This window comes from Aphidius gifuensis, linkage group LG6 (assembly GCF_014905175.1).
Source record: "Aphidius gifuensis isolate YNYX2018 linkage group LG6, ASM1490517v1, whole genome shotgun sequence".
Taxonomy (NCBI): domain Eukaryota; kingdom Metazoa; phylum Arthropoda; class Insecta; order Hymenoptera; family Braconidae; genus Aphidius; species Aphidius gifuensis.
In genome coordinates this window covers 1,513,071-1,539,865 of record NC_057793.1, presented here as the reverse complement: position 1 = coordinate 1,539,865, position 26,795 = coordinate 1,513,071, and the positions used below count along the sequence as shown (strand labels likewise).

The 26,795-nt window shown below is 22.0% G+C and overlaps 1 protein-coding gene across 18 annotated transcripts in view; it reads right to left on the bottom strand.

Moving 5' to 3' along the window:
* Window positions 1-26,795, bottom strand: part of LOC122858652 — an 81,906-nt gene that overhangs the window by 38,471 nt on the left and 16,640 nt on the right. For 16 of the 18 annotated variants that reach the window (XR_006374314.1, XM_044161666.1, XM_044161671.1 and 13 more), the window contains exons 3-5: window positions 9,418-9,465; window positions 1,247-1,530; window positions 214-240 (exon numbers count right to left, since the gene is read on the bottom strand). Coding sequence is in view for 17 of the 18 variants with exons in the window: in XM_044161666.1 (XP_044017601.1) it covers window positions 214-240; window positions 1,247-1,530; window positions 9,418-9,465 (359 nt within the window). In the remaining variant the exon portion in view is untranslated. The remainder of the gene's footprint in view (window positions 1-213; window positions 241-1,246; window positions 1,531-9,417; window positions 9,466-26,795) is intronic. The other 2 variants (XM_044161668.1, XM_044161680.1) reach the window with 1 other exon arrangement.

The window sequence follows — 26,795 nt, the reverse complement described above, 5'->3', positions numbered from 1 at the left end:
TTTTTTTTTGTTTCTTTTATATTTTTAAATGCAATGTTAATAGAAAAAATAATAATTAATGTTGCAAATGATATTTTTAATTTTAGTGATAAACATAATAAATATTATTGCAAATAAAATATTAATATTAAATTAGCATTCAATGGAAAAAAACCAAAAAAAAAAAAAAAAAAACAAATAACATGCTAAAATTGATTAGAATAAAAAGCTTACCTTTCTCTGGCGAGACTTGGTCCCCATCTGATGATTTTTCAATTATGAAATAACGAAAAATATACATTTAAATGTTAGAAAGCACACTCAGATTAAATTTCATTAAACAATAAAACAAATATATATTTACAAATGTCATTAGATTGTTTAGAATATCAAGTGCATTATGTTAATAAATAAATATCAAAAGTGTTTCTATAGAAATCAATCAATATTTTAAATTTAAAAATTAGTACAACACGATAAAATTAGAAAAAACAATGTCTAATAAAATATGACAAAAAAAAGGTGCATTTAACGTGATCGATTATCGACATTATATAAGCTTAAATTATCGAGCAAACTGTCAGCTGAATTATTGATAAAGTGATACTAGAAAACTCCACTATTGGCTGTCTATAAAATACACATAGAAATTCAATAAAAATCCAAATATTCACCAATAATTAAAAAGAAAAAAAAAAAAATTATATTCTCTCCTCATTTTTTAAAATATCGACACATAATTTCTTCAATTATTAAAAAAAACTCTGACATTAAAATTAAAATTCCATCATCAAAGAGCTATAATAATAAATTGAATAAAAAATAAGAGAAAATGAGAAATAAAATTTTAATATAATTCATGGAAATATTAATTAATGTCAAAGCCAGTTGAGAAAAAAGAAAAAGAAAATAAAAAAAAGACTATATTAAATTTTCATACAGAAATTAAAATTTACATTTGACGTTATGAAGAATATCAAGACAAAAATATTACCTCAACGAGTAAAAAAAAAAATTATATAATAATAAAATATTCAACATCCTCAAAACGTGTGTATAAATAATTATATATAAAAATTGTCATATAATAAAAATAAATTATGAGGAATATAAATAGAATAGTAAAAAAAAAAAAAAAAGTAGAAAAAGAAATAAATAAATTGAAATGGTATCTATATTATTAAGAATGAAAATAGATGTTGTTGTTATTGTTGTTGTTTTTGTTGTTGAATGAGGATATTTACATGTTATGAAGTCTAGAATTCACCTCGAGATCCATGGTTGTATGTCTGTTGGGTAATGTACCGTATTGACCGTGTGGAGGTGGCAAATGATGAGGATGCAGTGGATGAAGTTGCTGAGCGTTAAATTGTTGATGATGAAGGGAGGGCGCGTGATCACCACTAAGGGTGTGCCGTCTTGGCTCGTCCCTTGAACGACCACCGCCACCCCCTGAACCACCTGATCTTCCACCACTAATGTTACCCAATATTCTTCTACCACTTGGAATATCGTTTGATCCACCCTCACCCTCCACTCTGCCTGTACCACCTGAAAAATATTTTTTTTATTTATTAATATTGTTTATTTCATTATTTATTCATTTAATTTATTATTTATTTATTTTTTATATATTAAAAGAATAATTTTTTTTTTTGAAATATTATATTATCTAGGTCATTTTGACGAACATCACGTGACAAGTTTTGTCCAGTCTTTGAAAATAAATATTTTTCAAATTTTTTTTTTTCATTAGGTCAATTAAAATACTAACTTATTTTTGTAATTAATTTTGATAATTAAAATTGAAAAAAAAATATTTTAAAAAATTAACAAACTGAATAAAAAATGTACGTTTGTAAAAGCAGGAAAACTCAAGTTTGGGTGTATTTATTATTGATGTATAAAAAATTTTTTAGACGAGAAAAATTGATTTTTGTTGTCAAGAATCATCAGAGTAGAAAGTACAGCAAGTACTCAAGTACAAATAATAATAATAATAATGATTAAAATTAAAAATAGAATCAATTAAAAAAAATGTTTTTTATTTTTATTTTTTAATTTTGCTATCACGGAGTCATTGACCTGCTATATAATAACTATGTGTTAAATGTTTTTTGTTAGCCACTTGAGTCGCATTAACGATTCTCCTTCCAGCAAAAAAAAAAAAAAAATACTAACATGCGTAGATTAAGTGGATACATGAGTTATTTTTATAAAATATTTATCGAAAAAAAAAAATTAAAAACCACATTAAAAATACAATTTATTTCGAGTAATTAAAAAATATAAAACAATCAATTTTTTTTTAAACTTGGAATAATATTTTAAATCATTAAAATTGAATTAAAAAAAAAGCTCTAAGCTTCTTACAATGAATGAGAAAAAAAATAATAGAAAAATAACAAAAAAATTTTGATATGAAATATTTTTAAATTTAAAATTTTTTTTTTCATATTAAAAAATTTTAATACATCTTATCATTTAGATTTAAAAAAAAATACGGAATATGATAAGATATATAACAAGTTTATCATCAAAATTTTTGAATTTATTCAAGTATAAAAAACAAAGTTAAAAAATAGATGAATCTTGTGACAAGAATTATCTTGAAGTTAAATATTATTACAAAAGTTTTTTACTTTATTAATCTTTCATGTTGAATTTTGATTGTGTGTACTCTGACTCAACATAAAGTCATCAAGTTTGCAATAATATAAAGTTAAAAACATAAAGAATAAAAAATTAAATAACAACAATTAGTAAAACTTCATTAAAAAATTAAAGCTCCAAATTATTCAAATCTTTCTAAGAAATTTAAACAAAAAAAAAAAAGGACAAATAAATTTTATTACAAGCAAATATTTAAAAATTTTATAACAATTAATTCAAGCTGGTTAAAAATATTTTAATAAATTTGATATTATAAACAATAACAATATTTATTAATTTATTTAATTATCATTATTATTTTACTTGTTGTTTTTTTTTTATAAAAAAATAACAAAACAAACTTTAAAAAAATCGTTAGAAAAAGGATTGAATTTTTAATAAAAAAATAAAATTGAATTTATTATTATTAAAAATAATATAATTAATTTGTTTATTTAATTATCATCATTGTTAAATTCTCAATTTTATTATTAATAAAAATTCAGGATGAGCCAAATTAAAATTGTGACTGTTTGAGTTAATTAATTTTTGTTGTTAATTTATCCTCTCATTTGTATGTTGAATCTAATAAAATTATGTATTGTATTAATGCATCATGCGACATATAATTTTATGCAATAATTATTATAGTCTTAATCAAATCAGTGACTGCCTTGATCTTGGTTTTATCTTGTTGAAAATTGTATAACGACTTGTGTAGGCTTGTTTATATGCACAGCTGCTTTTCAACGACAACATTTCAAACTCAATAATTAACGCTTCACTTGTATACACGAATTCATAACACATACAAATATTTTCACATATATCTTCACATACAAATCAACTAATTAACTCTAATTTTGAGTTTAAAAAATTTTTTTTTCTGTCTGTTTATTCAATTTAAATTTATTTTTTTTTAACGTCATTGTTGGTGTATTTTTATTTTCAATTTATTTACAAGAAATATTATGAAAAAATTTTTTTCACCTACATTATATATGCATTATTAAAAACTTTAAAGTTTTTTAGTCTTGTTTTATTTATAAATTTTTTTTAGAATATATATTAAACCAAAAATATTTGAAAACTTTTGAGGTTCACTTTCTTCGCCGTGAAAGAGATTAAAAACTTTTTTTTTATATAAAAATTTACAAGAGGCTAATGGTCATGACTGCAGTCTGTGTGACTTTATTTTCAAGTATCGTTTACGAGAATATAAATATAAATGAGATCAAATGGTCAGTTTAAATAATTTTACACTATTTTTAATTTATCTGTTGGAAATACTGAATAGATAATTCAGGTCAAATTTAAATATTTAAATGGTATAAATGGAATGTCACATTGAAGCAGTGAAAATCAATAAAAAATACACATAAAAAAAAAAATCAAAATAAAAATGACAAATGACATTTCAACCCTCAGTATGTTTATATGAATTTTTTTCATTGAAATTCAGTTGGACAAATGATGCCTATATTATAATTTTGGCATGAAAAATTTCCGGTTATTTATAAAAAAAATAAAATATTTCTTTAAAGTAGATAGAGCTATTATTATTATGATTTTAAATGATTTTTTTTTTTTTTTGATATTAGAAACGTGAGAATTAATCTGTCAAAGCCGGATGTAATATTAAATTGAAGAAATTGTATCACAATAGAGAGACGTACGCCAATTGTTCAGAGACAACTTTGAGCATACGAAGAAGCTGACAAGTTTATATTTATATATTATATATTATATAAATATATTCATGCTGGTACTTGTGCCTTTGTTGGTGATTATGCTCGTGGTGACAGGAGGAATGTACGTGGCATATGGTCTACTTGGAGAATTTATTATTCAATCTCAATAAAAATATGCAGAAAAAAATATACAAATTTAAATATACAAAGGAACAAAAAAATATTTAATGCATGAAATATTCTAAACGAATATGAATTATTTGAATTAATATTTTTAATATCTTGTTGAAATTAATTTGAGGTGATTTTTAATTTATAAATATAAATTTGTTTGTTGTATTTTATTAGACATTGTTTTTTCTAATTTTATCGTGTTGTACTAATTTTTAAATTTAAAATATTGATTGATTTCTATAGAAACACTTTTGATATTTATTTATTAACATAATGCACTTGATATTCTAAACAATCTAATGACATTTGTAAATATATTTTTGTTTTATTGTTTAATGAAATTTAATCTGAGTGTGCTTTCTAACATTTAAATGTATATTTTTCGTTATTTCATAATTGAAAAATCATCAGATGGGGACCAAGTCTCGCCAGAGAAAGGTAAGCTTTTTATTCTAATCAATTTTAGCATGTTATTTGTTTTTTTTTTTTTTTTGGTTTTTTTTCATTGAATGCTAATTTAATATTAATATTTTATTTGCAATATCATTTGCAACATTAATTATTATTTTTTCTATTAACATTGCATTTAAAAATATAAAAGAAACAAAAAAAACAAATTTACATTCCAAACTTTAAACAAGTTTTTTTATTTTATTATAATTAATTTTTTTTTTTTTTTTTACTTTCTTTATGTCATAAAAACTTTTTGAAATATCAATGTAAAAATACTTGATAAAAAAAATTAATTTTTCCCTACATAATTTTACTTTTTTAGATTAAAAATAAAAAAAATTGTTAAATCCTTTTTTTTTTTTTTTAAATTTATTATGATTTATGAGACAATGGAAATAATATAGATTATATAATTATTGAACCCGGAAATAAAGGTTGAATCGATCCGAGGATGAATCGATTGCCCAACAATTGAGTGACCGATAAGCACGTGTCAGCCGCGACTCACAATGTAATGTACAATTTTAGGTATGATTCACTTGGAGGGTTCAAAAGGTCATTTCCGTATAACTGACAATATAAAATTCAATAACTATTTATACACATGTAAGAATAATTTTCCAGTATATATATTATTTCTATACAAGTTATAAAGTACCAATATAAATATTCAATCGATAATTTTCAAGTAAAAAATAATATCTATATAGTTTGGCTAGACGGAAGGTCAAACAACGATTTTATATATATTTTTTTTTTATTTATCTAGATTCCCAAACAGCAAATATCAATCTCAGACTCTTTCATCTCTTTTTTATTCAACTGGATATATATGGATAAGGGTTGTGTGTGTGTCATCCGGCGTCTCCAGACATCTACTTGAAAATAAAAAAAAAAAAATCTATAACACTTTTTTATTTCTAAATTTTTAATATTAAAAAATTCTTGTATAATAATTTTGTTTTTTCCTCTGTTAATATAACAACTGTTAAAATATTTAGTGATAAAAATTTTCCGCCATTTCAAGGACATGAAAAAAAGGATATTGAAATAAAAAAAAAAAAATAATTTCCGAGTTCACTGCTCTCTACTGTTGTGGGTAATGTTTTATCCAACACTCTCTTTGATAGCAAAAATGTCTATACATTTTGTGTCTTTTATTTATTTTTTTATTATTTATTTTTTTACAACAACTACCCTTGGTTTTCAGGGGGTAATGGTACATAGGGCTTATTCACAAAGCCATTCATACTGTCAGCGGTTTTTACATTCTACTTGATAAACGAAAAATAAAAGAAATGAAAAAAAAAAATTAATTAAAAAAAACCCAAGAGACATCAAAAATGATAACAGTTCAGTGGAAAATAAAAAAAATACTTGTAAAAATAAATATTGTACAATTACATTCATATTTACTTACATGTTTAATTTTTTTTTCTAAAAAGTATCAATTTAATTATCAACTCCAATTTTTTTTTAAAACTTGTATTGAGTAACTATATTTTTATCGATATAAAAAATATGAAATAAATTTTTTTAATATAAAATATAAACAGTGTAAATAATACTGTTGAAAGTTAATCCTATTTGTAATATCTCAACACATCAAAGTACATACAAGACAATCACGAGTTTTGCACTCCCGAAAAATAAAAAAATAAAAAATCAACAAATCCTCTCAATTTGCTTTTATAATCAATATTGGTTTACAACTCGTCCGATATGTGTCGCAAGAGTTCGATAAACTTGATGATAATCCATTAAACTTGTAGTATCAAAAAAAAAAAATTAAATAAATAACTAAACAATCGAAACAACAATGATAAAAAAACTACAAAAAAAAAAATTCAAAACTCTATACAAAACTAAGTTAATAATATAGTTAAAAAAAAAAAATTTCACAGTTTTTTAACAAGACACATTGTCACATGAAATAATTAATAAAAAGTATAAAATATTTGAAGATAAATAACGATTATAGATAAAGACAAATGACCACCCTGACAACAGTGCCAGTAGTAAAAATGGCAAGACAGACGCGTCAGACATCAACCCTCGTGTCTGCTCGTACTTGCTCGTATTGTAAAACTTCCCCTAGGCTATATATATGTACACGAAAATAATACATATATATAAGGATATACGAGGATTCGAAACAACGCGTATATACCAGGGTGTGGCGAGCGAGAATCAAGCAATATCGTTTTAAAAAATAAAAAAAAAAAATACTATTGTTTCAACCGGCATCCACCAGATGGATTGTGCGCACGCATTCTCCGTTTACCACCGTCCGCTACCGTCTGCCACCGTCAAAATTATTTGCTATTTTTTTTTATATTTTTAACAACGCCGTCTGATATATGACGGACTAAACTACTTGCTAAATATATATATGCAAAAATCTCTGACTGAAATATCTGTTTTATCGGCGATTTTCATGTTGCTCAGTTGCTATTTTATCACTTGAGATGTTTATGGTAAATGAGCTTTTTTCTGGGTAAAAAATAAAAAAGCTTCTTGCTTTGTAAAATAGAAAATTTATGTTATGGTAATTACATGGTAATTTGAGATATTTTTTTTTGATAAATTATAATGTTATATGATATTTTAATAATTAAAAATTAAAGGTATATAATCCAAGTTGTGAAAAAAAAATTTAAAAGCTTTGAGAAAGTTTTTTAATATCTAAATAATGACTATGACTTTTTAGATTGTTTTTTTTACTTTTTAATGAAAATATTGTGGAATAAATTTAATGTTTTATATATAGTATTATTTTTTAATCAATATTATTTATTGTAAAATTAATAATAATTTTATTATAAAGTTATATTTATAATGTAACACGTGATTTTATATATAATTCATAATTTATAACAAAACACATATTGTACTGATTTTTATTAAAGAAATAATATATAAAAAATGTAATTCTTGCATGACCAGGTGTTGTATCGATTTCATGAACGAATAAAGTAAAAAAAAAAAGTAATAATACAAGAGAAAGAGAGAGGAAAAAAAATAGTAACATAATCCTGGAAACCCAGCAAAGGCCACACACCAATTCTGAAAGAGGATTTATGTAAAAAATGATAAAAAAAAGTATAGCTGGGTTAAGTTAAAGCTCGGAGAAAAAAAAAATACGTCAAACATGAAAGTTTATGTAATAATATACATGTATTATGTGCATAATATACATATATAAAATACATGAATTAAAATTATGAATGGAAATGATATATATATGCTGGTATTGTAAAAAAAAAAAATATAAAATATAAAATAATAAGATAATTCAAGGTCAATATATGGTCAGACAGAAATGTTGAATGGTAAATAAAAAGATAAAAAAAAAAAAGATAAGAATAAGAAGAACGAAAAAAAGAGAAGGGAAAATAAATAAATAAGCAAGGAATATATACAACAAGTCTGTAAGCTGGATAATAAGCTAATAGTTGGTTTTATAATAAAAGTTGAAAGCTTGAATAAAAAATTTTTTATCATTACTATTATTGTTGTTGTTGTTGTTATATTGTCATTGCTGTAATTATAGTGTGATAATTGAGATCATGATTGACGGTAGGATTATAGGACTAAATAACCTGAATAAAAAGTTCACGAACAAAATGTTTTGTAAAATAATATTTGCTAAAATTATAAAAAGTATCGTAAAAAAAGCTTGATAAAAAATATTTCACGATGTTTAAATATCCACTATCAAGTGAAAAATAAATAAATTACAAATTCATCAATGATTTATAATGATAAATTTGTAAAAAAAAAATTAATAAAAAATATAAAGATTTTGGAGAATATTTGAAATTTAAATATTAAAAAAATTAAATTAAAAATAATAATAACATCAAGTCATTACAATACAATGACTGATAAATTAATTTTGAAATTAATTAATTTTAAATGTATCCAAGATATATGATAAAAGTAAATTTAAAAAAAATAAATAAATTATTAAATGCAATATTTATTTATTTATCATAATTTTTTCAACATTTTAAATCGTCATTATCATGATTTTGTTTATATTTTACTATGCTTGGATTATTTTTATAATGATTAATTTTCATTTCAAAATATCTCGTGGTTTTTTTTTTCATACTGACACACAAGCTACACGATGTTTATTTATTTATTTCAAAAATTATTAACTAGGATATTTTATTTTTGGAATAATTTAACCGGGAAATATCTAATATTTTTTATTCTAATTTACATTACAAGATGTTCGTTTTTGTTCATGATATTATGTAAATTTTTAATTATAAGTAAACAAATAATATTACGATTCGAAATTATTTCTAAAAGCTTATTTAAAAAAATCATCGATAATTGAAATTTAAAATCAATATTCAACTCAATTTCCTCACTGATTATATTTTTTTTATCACACGTTTTCATGATGAAAAATCAAAGTGGAAAAAAAGCACAGTAATAATAAAAAAAAACTCACCCGTGTCATTTGATTGACGACCTTTACCACCAGGGTTCCACTCCTCATCTGTAACAAGATTTAAAAATCAAATTTAAAAAAATGAAATATAAAATTAATTATCTATTTTTAATAAAATTATCATCCACCAAAATAATCTAATACATTTTATTTTATGAAATTCAAATAAACAAAATCCTATTATATAACTAATTTTTATTTATATATTTTTCCACTATATTTCCACTGATAAAAAAAATTGCGAATTATATATAAATATATTATTCCGGTCACCAAGTTGCAATGTTGAAAAAAAATATTTTAATATTCCAGATTACGACTTTTTCTTTCCTCTTGAAATTTAAAAATATTTTATAATCTCATAAATACTTAATATTTAACAAAAAAAAATTTACATTTTTTTTTCTTCATTATATAAATAAATAATTAATTTTAAAAATAGAAAAAAAAAAAAATATACCAACAAAAAAAAATTAAATATAATTATTATTTAAATAATTAATTTTTATTTTTCTTTAAAAATCACCTGAAACTTCTGATTCAGGTGTAGGACTTGTATTAACACTGTGCCTAGAACCTTGACAACATTCACTGCACTTACTACACATTTTCAAATAATTCTCCAACAAAATAAATATTTAAAAAAATTCTAAAATAAATTAACATCATTAATAAATATCATTCCATCATTTAAAATATTCAACCAAGTAATTTATAATATATATACCACTCTCGAGTAACCCTTTAGAGAAAAAAAAAACTAAAAACAAAAAAAAACTTGCAAAAAATATTAAAACAATGTTGAAAGAGATGCAAATAGATTTTGTTAAGAGTACTAGAGTATATCCACTACATAAATAATCCATGTTACTTATGATGCTACATAGTACAAAATATGTTGGTATATATACAAAATGAAAAAGTAGACATTGTTATAGCCATCATCATCCAAGCATCATGACTGTATAGATATATGAACTACAAGGATTAAACAGGGTGGAAAGGAAGTCAAGAAATATACCCAAAGGCATTGCACTTTGTATTTTCATGCACATTACATTGCACATCAGGTCAAAGAAGGTAAACTTTTATTATCCCTTTTTTTTTTCTTAACCTATATTGCATTATTATCATCATCATCATCATCATCATCATCATCATCAACCTACATTATTGATAAACTTTATAATAACTTATAATTCTAAATGAATTATCATTTTATTTGCATTTTTTTTCGATTAAAAAATTTAACTTATTATTCACTTGATGACACGTTATACAAAATGTATAATCGATATCAATTTAATGACATTGTTGGTCAATCAAATGGGGTATTTAATGATTCATTATTATTTGCATTCTATACTAACCAAATATCCAATTTGGTATGTACGCATTCATTAGATTATCAACATTTTTTTTTTTTTTTATTTATTTGTAATCTGTTATTATTTTTTCGAGGTAAATAGAACAATAATTGATTTTAAATTCATTTTATTTATTTAGATTATTTTTATATTTATATAATCATTGAAAATATAATTATAAATTTTAACTATATTTTCTTTTTTTTTTTTTTAATTTTATTATTCAATTTTTGTAGATAAATGTATTTTTTTTTTTTTTTTAAATTCGATTATCTTGTTAAGTTTAATTGATTTTATCGAAAGATTAAAAGACAATTACACTGTATCATACTTTCAATACTTTATTTGAAAAAAAATATAAAAAAATGTTGGTGACTAGCTGATGATGAACTGATCGATTATTCATTTACTATTAAATTGACCTAATCTAATAAAAAAAATCAATTTAAAAAATTATAAAAATAATTATAATCTAGTTTAAATATATTTCTGCAATAATTTTCAACTATCAGATTAAATAAATAAATAGATAAATAAATAAATAAATAAATAAATCAGTAAAATATATAAAAATAAATTTAAAAAAATTAGAATTACATGGATGATTTATTTTGATGACTTGAATAATTATCAGAGCTTTAAAATAAATTGAAGCTGTAAATGACAAATGTCAAGAATCAAGATAAAATAAGGATGTAGAAATGGGATATAGTAATTTTGGTTTAATATTTCTATCAAGAGGAAGTTATTCACACGAAATATCGTAAATCGAAAGGTAAAATTATTACTCTAACGATGCGCATACTGATGTATATTGCTGTATATATTTATTTATAAATATTTACTCTGGAATATTGGATATGTCGATGAAGAGTTTGTGTGAGTCGTGAGAGGACAGTTGGTTTTACCGGATGTATCCTATATAAAATATAAATATACACACCGGAATTGACGCTCAACAATTCCAGGATTATATTTCATATGAGAAAAGTGACAATCAATCTCTCGACAAAATTATAAATTGATATATTATTATATAAATTCTGTACAACAAATATGTCAATTATTATTCATTTATTATTTAACAATATTGAATATTTTTAAATTAAATTTATCATTATTTAATTTTTAAATAAATACATTGTATACACAATGCCTGAAGGTAATTTTTTATTATTTTTTTTTTTAAATAGAAATTATAAAAATACATTAAATAAATATAAATTCGTAAAATAAATTTAAATTCTGATAGATAAATAATTGAAAAACTTGATATATATATTTTTTTAATTTATTTTTTGAATAATAAATTTAGTAATATCCGATAAAGTTATTTTTTTTTTTTATTAGAAAATATCTATTTCCTTTTTTTGTCTGTTGTGTGTCTAAAGCAGTTTTATATCAACTATGGCTGATCAATCATCTACTAAACTACTTGAAAAAAAAAAAAATAAATATATTTTATAATTAAAATAAACTGCAGTCATAAATTTTTAATAAACAATAAAAATTTAATAGAAAAAATATAAACTAGAAATTGAATCAAAAAGAAAATTAATAGTATTTTTTTTTTTTTTTTGATAATTAAAAGAAATTGGATATATAAAATTTAGTTTTATTTTAAAGCTGATTGAAGCTTGTAATTTCCGACAAATGAGATTGAAAATAAAAATAAAAAAAAAAATTACATGGGTAATAAAAAGAAAAAAAACAAGAAAAAAAAAAGCTCAAAGATTGCGTGTTATGTAGTTTTTTTTTATCATTTTAAATTGAATTGAATAAAGGGAAAATGACAAAATTTTATGTGATTTTCTGGTTATTTGTATAAAACACAAAAGATGAATGTTATCATCAAGTTTCTGGTTTCAAAGTCTCTCTCAATGAGGGAGAGACAGGGAGAGAACACAGAAGCCAAGCGGTTAAATAAGTTTAGTTTAAGCCTGTCACCGACAGGTCAGTGTCAATTCTTCATATAAATTCATAAAATAAATATCAAAACAACCAGAAGCAGTCATTAAATCCATAAACTAATTAATAATTAAATCAAACATCAACTGATAATAATACCGGCAAAATTAATTATTCAAATTTCAATTATACAAATTATTTTTTTATTCAATTAAAAAATTCAAAGATACTTTCAAAATCCAATTTTACTTTTCATTTCTTTTTTCTTTTTATATTTATTCATCTTTTATATACACCTATGTTTTTTTTAACGACAATATATGTACTTTATTATTGCACCCAGTAGCTTTTATCAATTTTCATTTTAAAACAGTATGCATGGAATATTAATATGATCCACGACACAATTTCTCATGGGATTTAACGTGACCTGTTTTTATTATTAATTACAAATATTTTAAACTTAAATATACACAAAAAACAACAACAACAAATCTCGAGAGTGATATAAATATTAGCACATTAATTTTATATTAACCAAAAAAAAAATATAAATAAATTTTATTTACTCAATTTTATAAAAATATTTTGATAACAAAAAACAACAATATTTTTAATACAATAAAATGATAATAAATTTGTGAGAGATTTAAATTTAAATAGAGTAATATATCTGTTGAATAATAGTAAATTAATTTAACAATAAATAATAATAAATAATATTTTTATTTATTTTTAAAGAACCGAATGATTCGATGTCAACGCGAATACTGCTCGTGGTTGCCCACACCCTGATGTTATTATCCCTACAAAATGCGCAAGCTCAAATGCAAGATGCACCAATCAACGATATTTTAAACTCCCTCTTATTTTTTTTTTTTTTTGTCTCATAATTCTTTCTTACTCTCACTGTTAAAAATTTAACCGTGCCCTTTCTCGCAAACTCTGTATACCACTTGGTTACCCGGTCAAGCTCTTGTCTATACAGTTTTCTCATTATAAAAGCAACATGAATGAAATATTTTTTTTTGTTTATTTCATTTTTTACAAAAAAAAATATAATGCTTTTTTTATAATTCACAGCTTTAGGCTTGCATTTTTTTTTTTTGTTTTATTTTTATGAAATGTAAACGTAAAATTTTTTGGGTCAACTTTCTGTGTGTGTTCATTCACTTTGTTAATTTTTAGAAAACAAAAAAAAATAAATAAAAAAATGTACTTTACAAAGTTACTGAATAGCTTTTCAAATTTACTCAATAGTAACATCATTTTTTCATTTTTTCTTTTAATTATTTTCATTTAAAAAATTGATTATTTTTGTTTTAAAAATTTTGTTTTTTTTTTTTTTAATAATATTAATTGGTTAATGTTTATTTTGAAAAATGGTTGATGAATGATCATGACCTGGGATGTACTCGTGGTTGAGTGTTATCTTTAAAATAAAATTTTAAAATATATGAGGTAAGTGATGCAAGCACCTGGGTATATATAAGCTTGCGTGAACTTGGAGCGTATTAATACAAGATAAAGTGCTTTTACCGGATGCAAAGTCAAAAGGTGAAAGTAGAAAAATTTTTTTAAGGTAGAAAAAAGAAGCTAGCAACAGAATAAAGAAGAAGAAAAAAATTACAAAGCAAAATATGTATACAAACATTTTATACAAAGATATTATTTGAGCTTTTTTATTTTGTTTTTTAAATTTGTTTTTTCTTTTTTTTTTTATCAAGTTATTTTTGTATTTTTGGATGAAAATTGTTGATACTTTTGGTTAAACTACATGAGATTAAAAAAGTAAATGTGGATTAAATTTAAATAATGAAAAAAAAGGTAATTCTTAATCGATTTTAAATGAATAAAAGTTGCTGTGTACAGCAAAGTTTTTGTAACCACTGTGTGTGCGGTTAAAATGTTTCTGGTTACTGACCATAAGCATTGAATTTTATCTCTCGAGACTCATTTTAACTCATGAAATATTCCACAGTATTAATACAACTTGATGAAAATTGAATTGTCATTTACAGACTAAGCAAAAAAAAATAAAATAAATATTTCAAAAAGTTATTTAACTATTAAATTCTTTATGTCAAAAAATAAAAATTATTAAACAAATATATTTTTTTTCACCACAATTGACAAAACAAACAAGTTTTTCAAAAAAAAGAATAAACTTTTTATAACATTTCATATATAATACTATCATAAAATCTCATTACAAAAGTTTCAAAAAAAAAAAAAAACTACATAAAAAATTAAAACAAAATAAAAATTAACATTTTTAAAAATATTTTTTCATGAATTTAAATTTAAAATAAAATATATTTAACAATAATTATATAATGAAAATTCATTCAAGAATAATTAAATTTAAAAATTACACAAAAATAAAAAAAAAATGAATATTTAACTTTGAATGATAGCAAAAAACAAAAATAATTATAGAATTTAAATTTGAATAGTAAATTTTCAATATCGTCAAAATATTTAATGGTAAAAAAATTTCCAAACAGAAAATCAAATACGTGACTTAAACGTTTTAAGTGAGTAAGTCTTAAAAGAACGTGACATGATTTTGTCATTATACAAGATGCCATTGATTTTTCAACTTGAATTGTTCCCGCGAGTAAAATCACTGATACGAGTCAAGATGAACTTGTGGACGCTCCCCAGAGATTGAAAGGAAAAAAATAAATATATCTATTAAATGTAAGTTGAAAAGATATTATTAACGTCAATTGGAACAGTTGTCAATTTGGATAACGAGTACAAGTTAATGATAGTTGTGGGTTTCATATTTTAGAAGGTCATGTTGAAGTTTAAATAGAATAGAAAGATGGTTTATATAATATACCAAGTATAACATTGTTATTCTCAACAGAGTGCTTTACCTAGGGGAATGTATAATAAGCAAATATTTGTGAATATATGTATATACATTTTTGGTGCATCAAAACGTTTAAACTTTGGACTCGGTTAACTGAAGCATATGGAAATTTTATAATGTCGTCTCCAGGAAAACCTCCCTCAACTTCCAAAAAATTATATTTATTTATTTTTTTTTTATCTTGATTTTTTACTGTCATTGTTAATATATTTATTTTTTATTTTATTGGTGAATGTTTTTTTTTATTGTCACGTGTTACACGTTTAGTTGCATTTCTTCAGTGGTAAAGGAAAAGACAAGAGACTCGTCTTTTCAAAATAAATACATCTGTCAAAAATATTAGCCATAAATTGGCAATGCTCCAATAAATGCCAAAAAGTATTATCACGTTTGTTGAATAAAATTTTGCTTTTCTCGCATTTATACAAAGAGCCACAAAGAATACACTTAAATTGTCTGAAAAAAAAAAAAAAATACATTCATTCTAAGGGTATAAACTAAAAAAGAAAATATGATGAAATAAAAAGGTCATTTTTTTGAAACCCTTTTTTTTGGACATTTCTAACTTTCAACTGACATTTTCTTCAATGTTTTTTATTAAACATTTTTCATACTGAGTGAAAAATAAAATTGCCACTTGAATTGAATCTAACAATACATTATTTTCCAGCTACGAAAAAATTCAAATACATAATAAAAAAAAAGAAATATAATAACCGAAAATTCATGTATAAAATTTTCATACAATTACAAAAAAAAAAAAAATTGATAAAGCAAATAAAATGGCAAGTTTATATTGTCGAAGAATAAAATTACTAAAGATAAAAAATAGTACAAAAAAGAGTTTAAAAAAAAAAGAAGAGTTTATTTCTTCTCAAGTACTGTAAGGTCTGTAAGAGAGTTTATCTTGTGCATCAGAGGTAAATACTGCATCTTAAAGTTGTTTTTTATTTTTCATTTATTTTTTTCTTGAGACAGTATTCTCAACTGGGATTAGAAAATTGGACAAGTAACATTTTTTTACTCTAAACAATCAAACAATAAATTGAACTTTTTAATATTATTTTTAAGTTCAATAAAAAGTTTTATTTATTCAAAAATAAATTGACATTAATACCAAAAAAAAAAAAAAAATTACATAATAAAGTCAAAAACAATTTCAAATATTTGAACAGATTATTATTGTTCTACTTTCCACAAAAAAAAAAAAATACAATATAACTGAACATTAAAAATCCACGATATGAATTTTGGTTTTTTTTTTTTTTTATTTTGCTGATACAGCAATTCATAAATCTACCAATTGACCTGGTGAAAAAAAAAAATATTCAATTTATTTGATTGTAATATTTATACAGTTAAAATAATATTTAACAATTCATTATAATTCCAGGTAAGTATAATGATTATTTAAAAAAGTGGCAAATTGAATTATTGAAATTTTTATGAAAAATAAATTTTCAAAGGAGTAAAATTCAAGGCGCAACGAGAATAAGCGTACAGTGTTTGGGTCGATAACTGGGGTGGGTGCGGTCCTCTCTCATTGCTCTCTTTATATTTTCTCTTCTGCCAACTCCCAACGAAATCCTTTTACTATTTTTTTTATTTTTTCTATTTTCCAATTGCTATTACTATATAACTATGTTTGTTTTCTCTTGCATCTCACAATGTTATTTCCATGAGGTCAAAAAGAAAAAGAAAATTTTATAACCACTGATGAGTGATAACTACTTCATCTTACATCAAGTTACAAAACATTTCAATTTTATATTATATAAATTTACTAATCCTCGATTCTTTTTATTAATTTTTTCTTTTATTTTTTGATGTTGAGATTATTTTATTGTCAATTTTATATCGTTGAAATAATAAAATTATTATGTAATAATAAAGTAGATTGCGTAGAGTCAATCAACCCTCTTCAATGACCCAGTTTTACTAATTATTTTTTTTTATTCAATATCGATAAGTATAGAAGCAGAAAAATTAAATGCAATGGTCATTCTGGCTGATCTACATGATCTACTTTTTATCGGATAAATAAATACATATATTTATGGTTCAACGATGAAAAAAAATTATTTATAAATTTTTTATTTATATATTTATAATAATTAGAATTTAAAAACAATAAAATAATGATTAATTAACAAATATAAATTTAGAAAAAATAGTATTTTAAATTTTTACAGTTTTATTTTTGCCGATTAGTGGTAGAGGTCAGAGTTTCATCAGACGGATTAAAATATTTTCAATCGGTATAGAAGATAACGTCTTTAATTTATCGACAATTTTAATTTTTTAAATTTTAATTAATAAATTTTGCTGTCTTTTAAATACTAGTTATTATAAAAAATAAATTAATAAATTATAAAAATTAATTTATATGAAAATTTGAAAATTGATTAAATTTTTTTTCATGATTTTATTTAGATTATATTGAACATCGATAAAAATAATAATAAATAAATAAAAAAAAAAAAAATAGTAAGATCCATTAGTAGAGAGTATTTAGCTATTATATGTCTATTAAAAAAATAAGAAAAGAAAAAAGTAGATAAAAAAAAAAAATTGTTGAATCTTAAAAAAGACAAGAGTATTGTTTCTTGATGGTTCTTGTTCTTTTGTTTTTATTGGCCATTGGTTATAGACATGTTATTTGTAAGTATAAGTGAACAAAGTGTCTACAGTACTATAACAATTGAGATCAAAACACTTTACACACATTAAGATGAATATTATTATTATTTATAAAAGCTTTCTTACAATGTAAATAATGAAAATCACTGATTTTAGATGAATGAAAAGTCTTCAAAGTTTGAAGAGTATCAGTATGACTATTATCCCATGATGTATTATACATGTACATGTTTAAGCTCATTAATAAATATATGATTAATTCAGTTAAATAAATACCGACTTGAATTATTTAACGAATAAATTATAAACAATTTTAAACACAATATGTGCAGCTTTAGACTTTTATAAAATTATTCATCGGGGTATTGTTTGTAAATAAATTATATATTCAATAATAATTTAATAGTGTCAATTATATTTTTTATTATTAATTTTTATTGTTATTTATTAAACAAATATTCAATTTTATTATTTGATATATTATTTATGATTTAATTAACGTGTAAATATTTTTTTAAATTTATTTTTTAAATTTGTATGATAATCAAGCTTTTAATATTTTTTTTTTTTTGAATTTCTATTCAATTATTTTTAGATTCTTTATTATGCTAATTTTTAGAATAATTTTTTTGTTTGTTTATTGTTTTTTTTTGTTGTAAAACATATTTTAGTTTAGTGGAATTTTTAGTTTTATTTTTTGGATTACAATACATGAAGCTTTTATGAATTTGATTTTTGATACTGTGTTAAACACTGTCTGTGTATTTTTGGTTTTATACTTTTATTGTAAATATTGACTGTTAAAAATAGAAAAAAAAGTGATGATTTAACTGAATAGAAAAGTGTGGATTTAAAATAAAATTTACATAGATATTGTTGCCTGGTGATTCAAAAAATTATTCATGTTAATTTAAAATTGGGTCAATTTTTTCAAAAATAAAAAACAAGTAGTTAATTTAGGCTAAAGTAAATATTTATATGAAATTAATATATAAAAAATATTGTATTTTTGATAAGAATGTCTTTCCATATATAGACAATGAAAAGATAAAATGAAACAAAATAAATTCAGGCCACAAGAGGTAAAAAAAAAAAGTGTAAATAAATTATTAATTGAAACTTTGTCTTTCCCCAGAGTTTTGATATGGATCCAGGGACTTTATAAGGTCAAAAGTTGAAAGATAAAATGAAATAATTATCAAGATAAATTATACAATTTACGATTAACTTGATTGGCGGAATTTAGTTTTCAATGATTATCTTTATGAAGACTTTCAAGTGAAAGAAAAGGTATTTTTTTTTTAATTGCTATTTGATCCTCTTGAAAATAGTTATTTTCAAAGATTGGGTTTCGAATGATAAAAAGAACATTTCTATTTTGCAAATGGTTCGTTCGATAAATAATTGATGGTTCATTTGAAATAAAAAAAAATAAAAAATAAATAATTGATAAATAATAATACATTTTTTATTTATAACATGAACTTTGAGTTAATTTAAAAATAATGTTCAAAAGAAAAGAAAAATATATAGATCAAGATAAAAGAAAAATTCAAACGTAACAATATTTTAATAATATAAAAAAATATAAAAATATACACGTTAACATCAACGAGAAATTCTAAATGTAAAAGTTAACAAACCATCAATAATAAAAAACTTTGAAGCAACTGTTTCAATAAGAAAAGAAATCCATTAAAAAAAAGCTAATAAAAAAATTACTTCAAGTATATAAAGAATAAATTATTATCATTAAATTTTAATGCAAATATTTAATATATAATTTTGTTAATTTACTGTAATTTTCAAATCACATAATTATTCAAAGATAAACAGAGTAACTTGTACAAGACAAACTGAACAAACTTTGCAAAAAAAGAAAAACCACAAAAAAAGTAGATAAAGCACACAAAAAAAATTCTCCTGGGGTGTAAAAGACAGTCAAAAAATTATCACCCTCTTATATTTATTCTGTGTTATTAGTTGAACTTTAAAAGACTAATAAATTTTAAAATTTTAAAAATTATTTAACAATAAAAAAATGACAAAAATACACTCATTTTTATATTTTTTTATTCTTGAAATTTTATAGTAAAAAATTGATAAAGAAAATAAATATTAACCCATGAAATAGATGGAAATTTTGAATGATAAATTTGATCAAAAATCAAAGTGTTTTGTTTTTTTTTTTTATATATATCCCAAGGGTTTGTTTTGAGCTTTTTTCACTTGAAAAAATCTACAAAACAATCGACACATTTCAAGTGGAAAAAAAACGAATTCTACCAAGATAAAAAAATTAATATAAAACAATTAATTCAATAAAATAATTATTAATTAAATTTTTTAAATATATTAAACATCAATAATTAATAATTATAATAAATATTAATACAAATGTTTGTATATTTTGCTTACCATCCAATGAAACACAATGTTTGAAGACAAATACTCTCATATTTGTTGACAAATATTAATCAAATAAATTCATATAAAATTGATTAAACAATTAATTATCATTCAATTTTACAATAAATAAACAATATTTTTCAACAATAAAAACTCTAAGCTCCATGAATTTATCAAGCCAAATAATTTCTGTAATTGTTTATTAAACAAAAAAAACAAAAAAAATTTTTAAAAAACACTAATTCACTTTGAGCAATTATTCAGGTATATATTTTAAAATAATAATTAAAATATTTAATTAAAAATATATAATTTATACAATTGACTTTAAATAGTTACTTCATGAAAATTATTTATCAAGATGATTTATTATTGCAATGGAATTTCGCAAAACACTGAATTTTATTTATCAAAAAAAAATATACAGCTATTTTAAAATTCATGATAAAAAATAATTATTAAATAATTATTTTATTTAATCACTTATTCAACACAAATAATAATAATTTGATAATGATGTAACGCGTTTGAGTGGTTTGTTGGTACTGTGTAGTTGGGGTGGTGATGGACCGTTATCTAGCCGGTTCGTTGGTTGGTTCACAGAGGTATGCATGTCGTCCTCTTCAACGAGAGGAAAAAAAAAATAAAAATATATATAGAAAAGGGAGTAGTTTTCAGGAGTGTGTAGAATTATAACCTGTACGCATGCGCAAAATAAACGTGACAGGGTGTTGCCACCTTTTTTGCAAAGTTTTATCAAAAAAAGCTTCTACATCACAATAAATTTTTTTTTCTAATCTGTATATCTTCTCACAGCTCAAAGATACTTTCATCAAAATAAATTATATATAAAAAAAAATATAAATAAATTACTAAAAAAAATTTAAATAAATTTCTTATAGCTACTCTTCTTTACTTTTAATCTCTTTTTTATTTTACTTCTTTATACTTTTATTCTGTTATATTTTAAATTTATTTTTATTTATTTTTTTTGAATTTTATTTTTCATCTTTTGAGCTTGTATCTTTGGTACTTTTGATAAGTCGTTAGTGATGGTAAGCTATAATTTTTTTGATGTTTTGAAGTGAAAATAAAAATGCTTAATCAACTGTGTTTTAATATTTTTTTTTGATCAAATTTTCTTTAATACAAATAGAAATGAAAAATAAAGAAAAATTTCACCACGCCCATCAAGTACATCTCAAGATGAAAGAAAGAAAAAATAGGATATATAAAAAATATTTACAATAAAAAAAAAGTAACTCTATTCAAGTATCGAAGCAGAGAAAATATTCGAAATTGACTTGAAGTTTGGAGCTTTTTTTTTTTGTTTGTATTGTTTATTTTTATTTATATCCAAATGTACGATATATATTATCTTTACTTTTCAAAAGAAAAGTAGCTAAATTTTATACACAAAAATAATATAAAAATATTGAAAAACTTTTCTTTTTTATCCAGTAAAGCGATATATCTAACGCAAAATATTTTTATCATTTTTATTTTTCATGTTATTATGTTATTTATAAAACATCAAAAATATCATTTTTCCATATTATTTAATAAACAAAAGAAGAAAAAAAATCGTAATAATATTTATTACAGTAATTTGATATTTTAAAAAATATTTTAAAAATAAATCGATGAGTATTTCGTTATTTTTGATTGATAAAACATAAAAATATCAATGTTAACATCGTTTGACATCAAATAGAAATAATAAAAATAAAAAAAATAAAAAAATTGAAAATTAAAAAGAACAATGGATCATACCTTCTTTTCCAAATTTTCGTTTTTTCTTGCTGCCACCTCCGCTGGATGAGCTTTTTGAGGAGCTCTTGTCCTTGCTCTTCCAGCGTGTCAGCATGATGCTTTTTTTTTTTTTTTTTCTATCAGCACTACTGACCCTTTTTTAAAGCCCTTAAGGCATTCAATTCATCACGTTTTTTTCCTCCATACACATCCATTTATGTATTTTAATTTTTTGTAAAAAGTCTTACTTCACAAACGATTGAAAATATTTTTTAAACATCACACAACGAACCGATATAATATTTTATTCTTCATTTTTTTTCAATCATTTGATTGATCTATAAATTAATATAAATAATTTTGATGTTGGATAATTTTTTTAAATATTATTGCTCATTGAAATAATAATTGGAAGACGAGAATGACAAAGTTGGCTCAACCAACCGGAAAAGGGAATATAAAGGGTAGGTCAGTTGTTGGTAGATAGAAGCAAATAATGACCATAAAATACCCTAATTACAAATATTATTCTCTTGTCCAAATTTATATATAATGAGCTTAATAAAATAACCAATTATAATTTAAATTTTTTAATCATTTAAATTAATATTTGTATTTAAAAAAAAAAAAATTATTTTTTAGAAAAAAAATTGTTTATTTATTTTTTGTTAATTGTTTATAATAATTATTAATTATTTATGATAATTTTTAATTATTTATAACATTTATTAATTATTTGCATGTTTTTTTTTTTTTTTATAATTCTAGATATTATTGTAATTTTAATGTAAAAAAAATTAATAAAATTTTAAGAAGAAAATAAAAAAATTTATAATTGAGTTTTTAAATTATTAATAAACTAAATAATATGTTTTGTTGTACTGCAGTGATTGCATTGCCATCTGACGGATTTAATACGATAAAAAAAAATTAAATTTATAGGTCAAAAGATAGTTTGAATTATTAACTTTTAAATTTAATAAAATATATTTTTTAATAAATAAAATTTATTATCTGTTTTATTATTGTAAGCAAAAATATATAAATAAATATCCTTTCATTTTTTGTCGAGTAAATAAAATTTTATTGAAAAATGCGCAAACGCCTACTGTGCAAGCTGAATATGTGTTTTATTTATTTATATTTTTTTTATCCATCAAAAAGCAAATAATTCAAAAGCACGAGTTGATGAAAATTTCTCGTTGAGGTCACAAATTTGTATAAAACAAAAAAACACGAATTTTTAATCGAAATTTTTTTACGTCTCGGTGATTAAGTTATGTATTTTTTTTTTTTATGTCAAGACAAATAAAAAAAATTAAATATCAGACTCTAATTAAATATGTATTATTGAAAAATAAAAAAAATAAAAAAAATCATATGACAAGTGACAGAGAAAATTTCTCATTAACGTTAATTAAATCCGAGCTATTCCATCATTTTCATGTTCTCAAATGATAAATTTTTTTTTTTAAATATTAATATAAATTGTTTTCTTCTTAAAAACATTCATTATAAATTTTTTTATCAAAAGAAAAACCAATTATCTCGATGACAGTATAAAAGTTTGAATCTGACATTTATGAATTTCAACAAAAAAAAAAATACTAATAGTTTTATAAATAAATTTTTTTCAATCATTATTTATAAACAATTTAATTTTTTATTTAATTTTATATAAATCAATAATTATAATGAAATTATTGTATAAAGATTTTACTTGGAATTGTTGGATTTGAATTAAACCAAAGCCATAAAATAGATTGGAAATAATTTTTTTTTTTCAAGCGTTAAATAATTCTCCTGACAATTGACTCGATTCGATGAATATCAACCCTATTTAGAGGACTTATAAAATGAATCAAAGTGAAGGCTAACATTTATAGAGGGTAGATTTTTTGATAGCAAAAAAAAAAACAAATTTTATCCCACTTTTTATATATAAATAAATAAAAATAAAAAAAAATTGTAGCTTAATAAATTTAACAGTACTTTAATTACAACATAATTATATAATTAATTTTTAAATTTAAATCTCCAGTATGTAATATATGCTTGAGTGTGAAAAAAACTAATTGGATTGACTTTTTTTTTTTTGTTTATTCTGCATTTTTTTTGTTCAGACGCGGCAAAAAGTTAAGAGGTCAAAAAGGGAAGAAAAAAAAAGTTTAGCCCTTGGGCATAATGAGGGCCGTGTATAAGCACACGTTGTAGCTTTGATATGACAATATTTGTTTGTTGATATACGAGAAATAAGGGAGGTAAAATAATATATATATACAAAAACAAGACACCGGAAAACGATCGAAGCTCTATCCACACAATTTATGTTTAATATTATTCCAATGTAATTGAACATAAATTTGTTAAATGTCCAAGGTCTTTTAACCCTCATATAAATTATTTAAATATTATAAAAGTTTTTTTATATATAAAAAAAACAAAAAAAATAATAATTTATATATTTTTTTTATTTTAGTCTACTAAATTTATTTGCAATAAAAATTGTAAAATTATTTCACTATTTAACCACGAATATAAAATGATTTATAAATGATTTATTTATTTAAAAAAAAAAAACTTGTTAATTAAAATTAAAGAATAGATAATTTTTAAAATAAAAAATATATTTTTTTATATATTAATAAATTATTAATTGTTGATAATGATAATTAGTTTACAAGCCCGGGCAAGTAGTATATATCGGTGAACGGTCAGACATGTCTCAACAAGGTGTAATAATTTTTTATTATTATTTTTTCCATCACATATTTTAAATATTATAATAAGTCTGTTAAATTCTGACAATAAAAAAAATACAATGTACGTATAAACGTCACTCTTGAGACTGAAATATATATGTAAGTTTTTGAGTCAAGAGATTTGCACACAATTCACACTAGAAAATAAAAAAAAAAAAAAAGTAAATAAATTATTCAAAATGAAAAAAGGAGTAAAAAAATGTATAATAAAAAAAAAACTAGAAATCACAAACTCTAAGATTTTTAACAACACACAAAAAGCACCTCAGCCTATGATAAAGGCCTGGAAAATTCTGACCCTTGGTCCAGAAAGAGAGGCGTAAGTACGGTGAACTCACGAATTGCCATTTGCCGGCGTGGATTTTATGCCGGGTAGAGAGAATCCCCGGCTTGTGACGTCACAGGAGAGCGGGGATCGATGCTCGAACTCAACGTCCTCTGTATTCAACTTTACTATTTTCTCTTCAACCCTCTCTTAATAATTATATATTTTTTTCTCTTTTTAACACAAATACTTATACCCCTGATAATACAACTAAAACCGTTCCAAAAACATTTTCTAGCATCAGTTCATTGTTCGTATTTGTTGGTTTATTTATTTTTATTTTTTTTATTTTTTTTTATTCTATTTTTCTAGTTCAATAAGGGTGTTTTATTTTTTTTTTTTTATATTGGAGGATGATAAGAGATATATAGTTTTTTTTCTCGCCATTTTAACAAATTTATCCAACTGTTTTTTTGATAGAGAAGAATTTTTATATTTTTTTTGTAATTTTTATATTTTATTTATACTATTTTTTTTTTTTTTTTTGAATATTTACATGAATTTATTTTGTAAATTATATACACATTTCATGTGTTTGTAAATCATTAAAATAATTTGCATTTTAAATTTGAAAATGAACAAACAAAAATGTGTAAATATTTAAAAATTACATTGAGATAATTAAATTTATTAGTTTGAATATTTCAACTTTGAATTGAAATTATTCTCACGCTTGTTTTTTATCTAATCTGCATACATATTGGTTGTACATCAAAGTTCGTGAAAATCACATTAACTTTGTGTTTCTATGTTTTTTTTTTTAACTATAATTCTACAAGTAATTAAAAAAAAATAATAGTCATTTTCAAAATGAAAAAAATATTTAAATATTATATTTGAAAATAAATCAAGTGTTTTTTTTTTTTTGGCAGATGATTTTTTTGCTATTTCATGTACCTTAGATTTCAGGGTTTAATTCTGTTATTGAAATGTACATTTTGTGAACAGTGTCTCCACCTTTCTGGAGTTTGAGAAAGTTGAAAATAATATACACTCACGAGATACATACATCGACTGAAAAATTTAAAGTAAACTGTAATAATTTCGAAATAAAAAATTAATAAATTATACTCCAGAAGAAATAAAAAATCATTACAGAATTAATTGATAATAGAATTTAATAATGTATTTAAATCATAGCAAATAATTTTCTTTTTTATAGATTTATAATATTTCGAAACAAAGAGTTTTGTTGCTGTGCATAGTGATTTAACTTTAGAGTATACATCGAGAGTCGAGACATCATTATATTCAAAGGTTACGGAAGTGCGTGGGTGCGTACACATTGTTGTGGTATTCCAAAGCGAAACATATACAAAACTATGAATAAGATC